The sequence below is a fragment of the Argiope bruennichi genome, chromosome 2, assembly GCF_947563725.1.
Source record: "Argiope bruennichi chromosome 2, qqArgBrue1.1, whole genome shotgun sequence".
Classification (NCBI taxonomy): Eukaryota; Metazoa; Arthropoda; class Arachnida; order Araneae; family Araneidae; genus Argiope; species Argiope bruennichi.
In genome coordinates, this window is record NC_079152.1 from 28,132,143 (window position 1) to 28,145,392 (window position 13,250).

A 13,250-nucleotide genomic window follows, 5' to 3' on the forward strand; every position below is an offset into this window, starting at 1 on the left:
TGTTGCATTTGAATGAATAATGACAGAAAATTGAGAGATAATAAAAAACTGGTTTGAGTTTTAAAGATAATTATTAAAAAGAAAAGTAACTTACAGGGAATGAATCAACGTAACGCTGCGAAAATTTCACACATATTCTTGGCAATATTTATTAAAAATCCTAAGCTTTCTGTGGATAAGTCAAGTAATGAACTCTGAAGATTCCAACGTGTACAAATGTTTGCAAAAAAATATTCCAACGAAACTAAGTAGGTATCAAATACTTGATATTTTAAAATCTTGAGGGCAGCATCAGTCAATATATTTTTTTTTTAAATTGATATTATATTTGATAAATAAATATTTATTTTAAATTTAAGTATGAAAAATGTGTAAATGAGCCATTATGAAATAATGTACGATAAGCAACAATTCATGAATATATTTTTTTATTATTTTTATAATTGAAATAATCTATAAATAGTCCAGAAATCTGTGAATTTCCTTTCCTTTTTCTTTTCCCTCGACAAGATAAAAATAGTTAATTTTACTCAATTCAGTTATTGTAAATCTGTTAATTATATAAAAATTCTTAAGGCCCGAAGTGATCACATTAAGTAGCAACTACTGTGTGTGTGTGTGTGTGTGTGTGTGTGTGTGTGTGTGTGTGTGTGTGTGTGTGTGTGTGTGTGTGTGTGTGTGTGCGTGCGTGCGTGCGTGCGTGTGCAAAGGCGGTGATGTTTGTCTGGAATTACACACACATATATATAGAGAGAGATAATTAACATTTTGATGTGTGTTCTTGTTTTTATTTTAATTCTTAGTTTCTTACGTATCAAATTCATTTTATATTCTTTTGATTATTTTAATTGCATTTTCAGTTGCTCCTATGGTAAACATATCATTAGGTGGAACTTTCAGCCAATCAGGAATCAAAGAAGGCAGTGACGTTTATCTAGAATGCAGCATATGGGCCAATCCATGGATATTTGAAATTGCTTGGCAGTTTGAAGACCGTCCATTGGTTGCTAATCTGTCGGCGGGAATAGTCATCACCAATCAAACGCTGTTACTGCAGAATGTGAGAAGAGATCATAGAGGTCGATACCGTTGTCATGCTTCCAATGTAGTCGGACATAGCTATAGCAATCACCTTCGTCTTCTCGTACAGTGTAAGTAGAATACATTTCTTTGTTCCATTTTTCTCTTTAAATATTTATTTTTAAAAAATAATCGAGAAAGCAGTACATTTTATTTTGTTAGGTAATATATTATTGCAGCTCAAGTTACTATATTTCAATTCTGTTCATAAAGGAATGCCATACAGGAATATTGCAATATATGTACCACGTAAACAATTTTAATGTATTTTGATTGAGAAATATATTTAGCTAAAAAATACAAGGAAATCGTGTAACATTTATTTCCAAAGAAATATAAGAGATAAAAATTGTATACAAATAGCATACTGAGTGAGAGGTCCAATTATAGAATTCGATTTCTGAAATTCGAACTCAGTTTTCTCTGAACAAATGTATATTATTTTTTTAACTCCCAAATTTATACAATTAGATTATTTAAATTATACACAACTTAAATAAATATACCAAATATAATATTTTATGCATAGTCTCGTCTCGTCTTTCTCTGTTCCCTTACGATACAAAATCTTAGCTGTTCTTCATTTTGAATTAGTATTTTTATCTTTAATGCCTTAATTTGGCTTGCATCAAATCAAACTTATTTGAACTATTTGTTATATATATATATATATATATATATATATATATATATATATATATATATATATATATATATATATATATATATATATATATATATATATATATATATATATATATATATATATATATATATATATATATATATATATATATATATATATATATATATATATATATATATATATGATTTTCATACTGGACTCATCAAATTTAAACAATTGTCTATGATCCAATCGGATTATTGCTTTAGTCAATCAGCAACTTAAAAATATCACTTCGCCCTAAAAATTCTTATAATAATTTTTAGCAAAACAAATTTCAACTCTAGAAATCTAAATAATATTTTCACACTAACCTTAAGGCCGACTTCCTGGCATAGGCGTAGCGTATCTTCCCCATGATCTGGGAGTCCTGGGTTCGAATCCCGGTTCGGACATGGTTGTTCTTCATCTGTGTTCTATCTGTGAGGTGTGTGAATGTGCCCCCATGTAAAAAGGGTTTGTGCAAGCGATTGTGTGAGTTTCGTCTTTATATGAGCTCGAAGTCAGATTTCTGCCCTCGGATGCTCAGGGGTCTTTACCCTCAGAAGCTACTGCACCCCCTTTCCAAGATAATGCGGACATGACATCATCACACTAACCTTAAAATATTTTTAAAAAAAAGGCTATTAATTAGTTATCTAAATAACTAATGTAGAACACAGAAAGTACCGGGATAGACTGGTTGGTAGGACGTGGGATTGGTACCACTTGCGTTGTGAGTTCGAACCCCACCTACCGAAGACGATGTGTACATGATGGCTGGTGCACGAGTAAATCTCTCATAGGTATAAAGCCCTCCAAATCGTAACAGTACTGGGTGTACTAGATCAGAAGTGATCATCATTTGATACAGGTCTAATTTGCAATCTGTGAATGAAATTCATGAATGAAGTCCGCCCCATGAAAAGGTTTGTGACTCATGAAGTCCCTAAGACATTCTTTTGGCCCTACATGGCGCTACTGAAACAAGAGATGCTAAAACTCGGCTTAAAATCACTGACTTCATTAGCGGGCTTGTCTGTAACAAGTGCTATAAGCAATAACAACAGCATGAAATAGAATTGAAAACACTTGTTCACTCATTAAGCCACCAAGGGATATTTTTTAAAATCTCCTCCAAATGCACATTTGCTTAGCGCTGCAACATGTGTTGCTTATTTTATAGCTGAATAGTTGATAAAAGACGATGACGATGGATTCGTTCAAAATGAGTTAAATATGGTAACTCTCTCCAATATTCTTATTGTATATTAAAATCAATAAATCAGCTTTTGATTAAGAAAAGCTTGCGATCCTTTTGGTAAAGCGTCCATACCATTCTTAATCTTTATGTCATGACTTGGAAATATCCATGATCTTCCATTAATACAGATGATCAGGAAATGTTTCTTTCGCTGTCAGTTGATAAAATGATATTATCTTTGTTGATTCAGAATGCTTATAAGATTAGTTATTATCACCTTTTCTCATAAAAAAATAAACCAATCTATCATCCATGTCGGAATACAAAAACAAAGAAATAATAATAGCAATGGCTTTATTAAATACTGAGCAGATAAGCAAAGTAAAATATTTATAAGCTCATAATACATCCTTTGGAACCTCATATACATATACATCCTATGAAAAAAAGAAGGTATTTTGGTATTTTATTGATTATATGGTGTGTGCCAACAGAGGAATTACACCAGAATAATCACCAATTATTATAAATTTAGAATTTAGAGGTAAAAGAGTGTTCCCTTCCTGAAATACATAAGTACACGGGCTAATACAATAGACAGGAAAATGGAGAAGTAACAAAACAAACAAACAAACAAAAAAGATTACTGTAAAGGAATACAAGCAACATAGCCTATATCACATGTCACATAAAACGATTCGTTTTGAAAAAAATAAAATGAAGTTAAAGTTTTGCAAGTATAAATAAATAAATAAGGTAAAAGATGATAAGTAAAGCAAGTAATGTTGTATTTGTATCATTCCATAAAATGAAAGTTTGAAAAGGAGAAGAAGAAATGCAATCTCAAAGAATATATGTTCATAAAAATGGAAATTCAAAATTAATTTTAATTTATGAAGCACCGAATAGATCTCTTTCAAATTTTGACCACAAATAAGGAAGATTTCGTGAAAATTAATTAAGTAATAAATCCTTATCGTTTTAAATTTGTGTCTCCAGTTCCAGAAAAATAATTTAAGGTTCAGTATTGCCATCCATCTCGAAAGAAAATATAACGAACTCGTTAAACAATTTTACTTATTTGTTTCTAATTTGCCACTCACAATTCTATATCATTGCTTAAAAATTTAGAATAAATCATGGAAGAAATATCTTCCGGTGCTTTTCATAAATAAATTTGTAAAATCTCAGAATTTTTGAATAGCTATGAGATTTAAGCATGTTCTTGTTCAATCGATGTTCTCATTTTAATTAGAAATAAAACTACAGACAGTAAAGGAATTTGGTGCCCTATAGAATAAAAGTATCAGAAAATCATAGCATATAGTATTCTTCTATTTATTATATAAAATTGTTTATTACAATAAACAACAGAAAAGTTTGTTACGTATTATCGCATGCAACTAACCTAAATATGAATATAATTATAAAGAATATTAAATTGAAATCTGCTATGGCAAAGTTCAAGTTATCATCTGAGAATATTATTATTTTTTAAATCATTGCTTGTCCTTCCGCGTTCATTTCCATTTTTTTTTCTTTCTCTGCGCTTCTTCGGACGATAATTTTTTACGACCCTGCTTTTTATAGGCCAGACAGGCGAATAAGGTGCCTGGCGGACATTCGAGCCAAGTTGTAACTTTTTGTACTGGATAAGACGCCAAATATGACAACCTTCTTTATCATTTTCCAATAACCCTAAAAGCCAAAATTTGATGCCTCAAAAGCGATAAATTGTTTTGCTGCCGTACATTTTTTTGGTGTCAAAAAACAAACCAAAAGAACATCACACATGACAATATTTCCATCTTGAGCAATTGTAGTTATATCATCAAGTAAATAATAATATTTGGCGAGAGGAGATATTAAAGAAATGAAATGTAATTTACTTGAAACAGCCATCAAATTTTTAATACTACAAAAAACCATATGCCATATTTTTCTGGTTTTTCTCGTACTAAAATGTATTAGATTTTTTCTTATTAAAAATACTAAAGTTGTTTTAGCAGCGTCAAAAATCAAAATATCCAGGTTGTTAAATATGGTAACGACGGTACCCAGTTTTTGATTCGTAAGCATTCGTTTTATCAAACCTCGAAGCAAATTTCACTCAAATTCGTAATGTTCCCTAATTCGTAATCGTCTCCATAAAGATAAAGAAGAAAAGAACGAATATATTAAAAAAAAAAGAACGAACAAAACCTTCTCGCTGTCACGAGTCATTACTCCTTAACTGTATTTTTAAGAAAACTTTATTATCACTGAGTTTTCTGCAAGACTTTTGCATTTTTACATCGGGAGAAGCGGAAACTTTTCCAATTAATCGCAGTCAAAACCGATATTAAGGAGCTGAATATTTATAGTATCACCGTACCATGGAAAACTTTCAATTATGGATGTAATTTTTAACGGAATCGAGGAGGATGAAAAATGGATTGGCTGCCCCTTTTTAAAAAGAGGGTTCCAGCCAAAATTAAAGCAAAGAAATGCAAATGGGCTTCAATGCGACTTAAAGCATCTGCATTTAATATATGGTTTCAGTCGGGCGTTAATATCTCTTTCGGTAGTAACCCGGAGAAAAAGAGTAATTGGTGGTTCGATGGAATGCACAGTTTATGAAACTCTACATTTGCATCATAAAAAAGATATTCCCAATTCTGTCTTAAAGTGGAATGCGAAATTAAATCTATTAAGAAAAAAACTATATATATCGGTTGATATTAACTGACGAAATTCTTTTTATGTAATGTTCAATTTTATCAGTTTTGTGTCTTTTAAGAGATAAGTTTATTAATCTTAACTAATATTTGAGTAGAAAAAATTCTTTTATTTTAGAATATTTTTTTCATAAAAGAATTATAAAAATGAGATTTTAAAATTCATTAAGGCATCTAATGGGAAATTAAAATTCAATATGCAATACATGCAGTTTTCGGGAAATGATTTCAGTGTTCAAGTTTTCGAAATTTAATCTTGAAAAAAAGAAGGTTTTAAAGTATTTTATTATTATTCATTAATTATAAAAAGCTCCAATGATATGTTACATAATTATGAAACTGCTGAATCTAAGGTAGGCAGAACATTACAAAAAATGATGATTTTTAAATGCTATTATTTTATTGTACTGTTTACAATACTAATTATTAATTAAATTAGAAATAAACATCTATTAAAAGAAGTATCAATATAACATATTGAAATTTTATTAATTTTTTCTTTATATTTTGAGCCAAATTTCTATTATATTCAATTATAATTAAGTTTCCAAATTTAGTACAAATCAAGTTAATTACTTTTTCCCAGATTTTAAGTGCCATTTAAATATTGGTTTTTGTTTCAAAAGTTTTTAAAATTAGTTACTTTAACAATAAATCTTTAGAAATAGAAATTAATTAAAAAAAATAGAAAGGTTCCAAAAGAAAGTTTTATAAAAGCGCTGTTTTTAGTAAAACGAAATTTTATTTTCTGAAATTAAATTGAACTCTTATATAACTTCATCTTTAAAATATGTGACATGAGGTGTCAAAAAAATGCACTTTAAAGAATTCACAATGAGAATTAAATGTTAATTTATAGTAATGTGTATAGTTTTAAATGTGCTGAAATAAATTTTGTTTAAATGTAAAAAATGTAATGCAAATGTTTAAAAAAATTAAAATTAAAATTTTTATTTTAAGTTTAAAAAAAGTTCTAGTCTGAAAAATTTATTCCCATGTTTACTACTTTAGTTAAATTAGTTTTGAAGTGCTTTGAATTTACTGGATGATATAAGACGATGGAAATCTCAATTTTAAATCTTAATCAAAAAAACGATAACATTATTTTATCCTGTACACTATCATTTTTCTAAAATTTCACTATCTCTATATTCTTTCATTAGCTGTACATCTAATTATCACAAACAATTTGGTACAATGAAACAGAAGAGTAAAATATTTACAGGATTATTAGAGATTCCTTTAAGGAAATGACAAATTAAAACTACTGATTCAGTGACACCTCCCAATATGTAATGGAAACTATCTGTTTATACATTATCTATAGCATCTACATAGAAAAAAATCATATATACGATGAAAATATTTTAAATTTTAGAAAATATTTCTTGTGATCAATAATGATATTAGTATTATTCTAAATTTTTAATGATTTTACTAAAAATTTTGATTGAGAAGATATGTTTTCTAATGGATTTTCATTTCCTGGTGTACTCTAGTCTTGAAATTTCTTACAATTTTCTTAAGAACTTAATGATTAATTAGACTAAATTTTGACTCTATACTAAGAGTTCCATCTGGTTTTAAATTTGAGATAAAAATTGTTGCTTATGGGAAAAATATTAAAGTAAAATAAATTCAACTCACTGTTATAATGATAAAAATATAGTTTATATTTTAACCCTTTCTAAGGCCGTGGGAAGTATGCTTCCCACCAAATTTATCAATCTTTGTATGAAATTATGTAGGTTGGCATAAGTTCTTTATCTCAGACAAAATGATGTGCCTTGATTTGTTACTTAATTATTGATTAACCAAATTAATTAATTAATCAAATTAAATTTATCTAATAAGCTAAGTAAATCCCTTTTATTATTCTAATTTGAAGCCTAAAAATATTTTAACATAATATGATTAGAAAAAAATGTCCCTTTAAAGGGTTAAGTTTTAAATTAATTTATTGTTAGTTAACCTTTCGGATTTCAAAATTTTTTCTGGTTTAAAAGATTCAGAGTAAAATCATATGAATAATATGGAATAATTAGCATGTTGACGTATAATTTACGAACACGGTAAAAAATTCATATAATATTTTGCTAGAATTATTTATTATTTGGATTAAAACTGTCACTGTACTAGATGACAATAAAGTTAGAAGAATGACAAAAGCTGTACGATGTATCATAACATCTCTGATTAAATAGTTTAAAATAAAGTGTTACTGTATTACTGAATAAATAATACATATTTTTTAGCATAATTATGCTTTAAGAGACAGGGAATATTACATATGCAAATTGTTGAACTTCAGGGAACTCAAAGTTTCCACACACCGTCAATATTGCTATAGTGTTACAATAAGGAAAATTCTAACTAGACAGATAAAATCTTTATAATAATAACAGAACTGAAATGCAGTAACATAAACTCAATAAATAAAAATTTTATGGTTTAAAATTCGACGATATTAAAGGCCATTTAATTCATATAATATAACGGAGATCACAGGTATAACGAATAAGTGTAGAAATAAAAATATTTTTATACTCATGTTTTTTAAACGCAAAGTTTTTATAGGTTTAAAAAAAACCTATGGAATAACTTATTATAGCCATATACAGATTTATAACCAATTTGATTGCATATTTTAAATATTCACAATGACAAATTATCGGGATAACATGCATGGGGTTATAAATATCTATGGAGTTAAGAGAAATTATTTATACTTTTTAGGCTGTTTTTAAAATTTATTATATTATTGTTCTAATTTAAATTACCATTTTCTATTTTTTAGCCTTATGTTTGCGAAATTACAATCGGATGAGCTAACGGCACACCATAATCAAATAATCATCATTAATCCATCGCAAAATGTGTACCATACAGACAAATTATTTGATATTATTTTGTTATATAGTTTGAGCTATGTTTAAAGTTTCCTGTCCGTCATGAACTTAGTTTAAATTTGATCACAAAATTTGTACAGAACAGAACAAACAGATAGGGCAAAAAATGAGTTAATAATAATAAAATTATAGTTTGCTTAACCCTTTCTAGGAACCCCTGGGAAGTATGCTTCCCACTAAATTTATCAATATTTATATGAAATTATGTAGGTTGGCATAAGTTCTGACTTATTTTTTTAGTAAGTCAGAAACTTAGATGTTTCGGTTCTTTATCTCAGACAAAGTGATGTGTCTTGATTTGTTACTTAATTATTAATTAACTAAATTAATTAATTAATAAAATTAAATTTATCTAATGGGCTAAATGAATCCTTTCTTATTCTAATTTCAAGCCTAAAAATATTGTAATATAATATGACTAGAAAAGAAATGGACCTTTAAAGGGTAAAAGTAATCAGGATTGCTAAAAATAAAAACTCAATGTTTAGCTCGCACTTATATATCATACTTATATATTATAAAATCATGAATAATCATATAGCATTGAATTAATGCATATGATCTCATTTACCTCTTTTCCTATATATTCAAGAATTTTTTTCTAAATTTCTAACGATTATACTTAGAAAATTGAAAGAATTGTCCATAGCATTTAAGCATTCGATTCAAGAATAATTCAGTCACATTTCAGCCGTGTAATTAATAAATAACTTAGAAAATATTTTAATAGTAACCAATAATAATTCGCTCAAAATCTATTTTATTATTATATTAATACTTTGAACATTTTTATAATTAGTTTTTAAATGAAAAGAAAGTATCTTCAGTTCAAATGTTTCTCATTTTCTATAACTACTTGCAGAAAACACCAGATTTCTTTCAGCTGGAAAATTCCTTTCCTCTTCTGACATTAACATTATATATTAGTTACCTCAAAGTAATAACTTTGATAAAGTGGTATCCTTGAAACATTCAAGTACGTCTTCCAAGAAAAAAGAATAAGAGTTCTGTCATTCTCGGGTGCCAAAAACATGTGAGAAGTAAAAGAAAATTGTCTACATTTGTTATCTGTTTTTCTTAGTTATTTTCTCATACGGTAGGAGTTAAAAAAATTATCTTGTAAATAATGGGGCAAGTACATTCTATGATTGTGGGGGGGGATATTTATGCTTCGAATGTCATCTCAGGAAATACGAGTTCAGAAAGAAAAAGAGAAAGAATAGATGGAAATATGTCTCTTTTTATTTCTCTTTGATGCACTAAAGCTTTATCTTTACATCATATGTTTCCAAAAATAATGTATGCATTTAGATTTATAGCCGAAATTATTTTTATCTTCTTTATGTTAGATCACAAGATATTAGAAATAAAATTTAATAATTAAATTAAAGTAGCATTCCGAACTTTATTTGTATAATGAATAAATTATTATTTGAGTGATTGTATTTTTAATGGAAATGCTAGTTCATAATGATGAAACTTACTATCTTTTATGATCAGTTGGTTCACCAGGAATATGAATTGCGCTAAATTTAAGTTAAATCTTTGTATGCTTAACTTGATGTTCCTGATTTCCCCAACAAAATATTTTTAAATATCAAATTGTGATAGGCATTTGAAATATGCCATTTTAGTAGTTTTACATGCTTTCAATTTATTAAATACACGAAATCCCTTATGGAATTATTAAATAACTTCACATTTGCATAATAATCATATTGTCCACCAATGTATAACTGCGCTTAATTTTAAGCTTCATTTTCTTCTTTCTCATGTAAAATGAAGGGTTGATTTCTTTAATAAAATGATAAGACATATTTTTTTCAATAATGAGGTGACGTTAAACAGATGTCAGCTAGATTGTGAATTGCTAAAAACAAAATTGAAGCTTAAGAAAAATAATGTTTCGACATATCAGATTTTTATTTTAATATCTTGAAGGTCGTTATTAATAGTTATTATCTTAAAGGTCATTATTAGAAAAATTCATCATATTATTACAAAAGATAATAAAAAGAAATACATCCTATTCTTTTGCTTTCAATAACGATATTAAAACATGCAATTACATATTTGTAGAAAGAATGAAAACTTTTTTCAATTTGATTGTCTAAATGAAAAGTATTGTTGAAAATATTGCATAAGAGCATACTTGCAAAATTACGAAAATTCAGAAAGAAAAATAGATATCAGATCAATTCAGAATATTTAAATAAAATAAAAGATATCACAAATTTACTTTGATATTTAGCTGCATTTCTTTTATATTTTGAAAGATATTATGATTATATGTAAATAAATATAAAGATTCCAGAAAAAACATTCAAAATGTTAATACTCAAAAATTTTCTTTAATACTAAAAAACTCCAAAAGCTTAAAAGATCTCTTTAAAAATTATTTTATTTAAATCATAAAGCCAATAGTTTCAACTATAAATAATTCAATTATTTGCAACAAGACAAAAACAAAAGGGCATATATACCATTTCGTTGCATTGCCTAACAAATCATTAGAATAGAAGATACGAAATGCAATGTATCTCTACGAACATTTATCACTAGTAGTTATTGGTGTGCATTATCATACAGAAATGCCTATTTAAATTGTTAACACTTTTATTAATCTTTTCCATTTTCTTTCACAGTTGCTCCCATCTGCAAGTCCTCAGAACCTAGAATATATGGGATATCTGTAACCGAAACTGTGAACGTCACGTGCGACGTCGAAGCTGATCCCCAAGACATTTCCTATAGGTGGTCCCTTAACACCACCTTGCAGACGATCGTGCTCAGCAACTGGAGTAGGGGCTATCCCCATGGGGTTTTCAGCTATTCGCCCCAGAGCAAGGCTGGGTATGGCATTCTACTTTGCTGGGGCAGAAACAATATTGGAAGCCAGAGGGAGCCATGCGTGATCAAGATAGTGCCAGCAGGTAAATAAGCATTGTTCGATTATTTAAAACTCTTTGAAAGGGGATAATAAGATTAACTTCAATTTCTATTTTCCGAGAAATTTTTAGAAAAGATGCCTTTGGGACTAAAATTTGAATTCGACTTTCGTAACGACTTTCAGATATTTTCTGGCATAATTCCTATTATAAGCAGCCATTGATATGCTTTGACATGAAAATCGAAATCAATATACGAATCTTCTAGAAAATTTTCGGTTTAATATGGGCTTTTAATATGTCGTTACTATTTATTTTAAAATAAATTCAGATATGGCGTGGATAATTATGCGCCTTTGATTTGAAAGGAGCTTCGCCTATTAGAACAAGACTCTTTCCGAGTCTTAACAGAGCTTTGGTTACATAAATGTCCTGGACTGGAATGGAGAATTATATGTGCCATAATGCGATGAATAATAGATATCGGATTTATTATTGTAAATTGTACCTGAAAGGAGACATTATTTTTCGCAATATTACACCAATTTCGATTCATCGCCCTATAGACAAATTATATTAATTAATATTAGAAAAAGGTAGCCTTTTATTGCAGATTTAGTTCCCTATAGTTAGAGATTTCAATACCGGACCAAAAGTTCAATACCGGTATTCGGTATTTTTTAGATCTTAATACCGGGATACCGGTTTTAATACCGGTATTAGAAATTTTAGGAAAAGAAAGAAAACACGGATGTTTCTTTGTTTTATTTACCAGTTTTATTAGAGAATGTAAATATCACAAAAATAATTTGTAACTTATAAATTATAACAGTATATAAAGAATCACAAAAAAAGTAAAGGAACATCCTCTTTAGTTCAATCGCTATACCACCTCCATAACATCAAAGCCCCAAAACAATCCCAAACCAAAGCCCAAAATTAACAAAGAATTGTCTTCAGTCTAAAAAGCCCCAAAACAATAGCGGATCCCTTAAAATCTCAACAAACGTAAAATTTAAACATTTAAGAATATGATTGGGGGAGGTTTGATCTGCAGTGCACCAAGGACATTCAGCAAAAATCCTCCGTCCATGTTGGAAGGTGAGGGATTTGGTGTGTCCATTAAAAAAAGAGTCCATTTCAAAAATCGTTCCATCATTTGGTGTAAATTGTTCCGACGTGTTTTAAATCTTAGGAGGGTTTTACAATCCATTGTCATGCAGTATTTTATCACTTATCTTGATTGTACGATGCAACTTTGTATTCACAGTCTCATTAATTTCGCCAGTTAGGGAGACATAAAAATAAAAACGTATACTATTTTGCTATGTTAGCGATCCCTGAACAATTTAAACAATTATAAGATAATTTAAAAAATTTCTAGTAAATACCGAAAAATCGGTATTTAAACTTGTGAATACCGGTATTACAAAATTGTACAAATGACTCAAAATACCGGTATTCGGTATCCCGGTATACCGGTATTGCAATCCCTACCTATAGTAAATCTGCATCCAATAAATAATTATCATTCCTATTTTCTGAATTATTTATTAAAAGTTGAGTTAAAATTGTCGTGGTCTTACAACAGTACTATAATTTAATCATAAAATTTAATTTTTTGCAATCAATATTTATTTATTTTTAATTCAATGAAAACTTTACCAATAAGAATATTATCTTTATCATTATATATATATATATATATATATATATATATATATGCATGTGTGTGTGCATTTCAACATATAATTTTAAATGAATTTATTTTAATGTTCAACCGTATAG

General features: G+C 28.3%; 1 protein-coding gene across 1 annotated transcript in view; it reads left to right on the top strand.

Moving 5' to 3' along the window:
- LOC129961655 (neural cell adhesion molecule 2-like) overlaps window positions 1–13,250 on the top strand; it is a 229,545-nt gene that overhangs the window by 82,076 nt on the left and 134,219 nt on the right. The window contains exons 3-4 of the mRNA XM_056075181.1: window positions 861–1,151; window positions 11,220–11,507. Coding sequence (XP_055931156.1) covers window positions 861–1,151; window positions 11,220–11,507 — 579 coding nt within the window. The remainder of the gene's footprint in view (window positions 1–860; window positions 1,152–11,219; window positions 11,508–13,250) is intronic.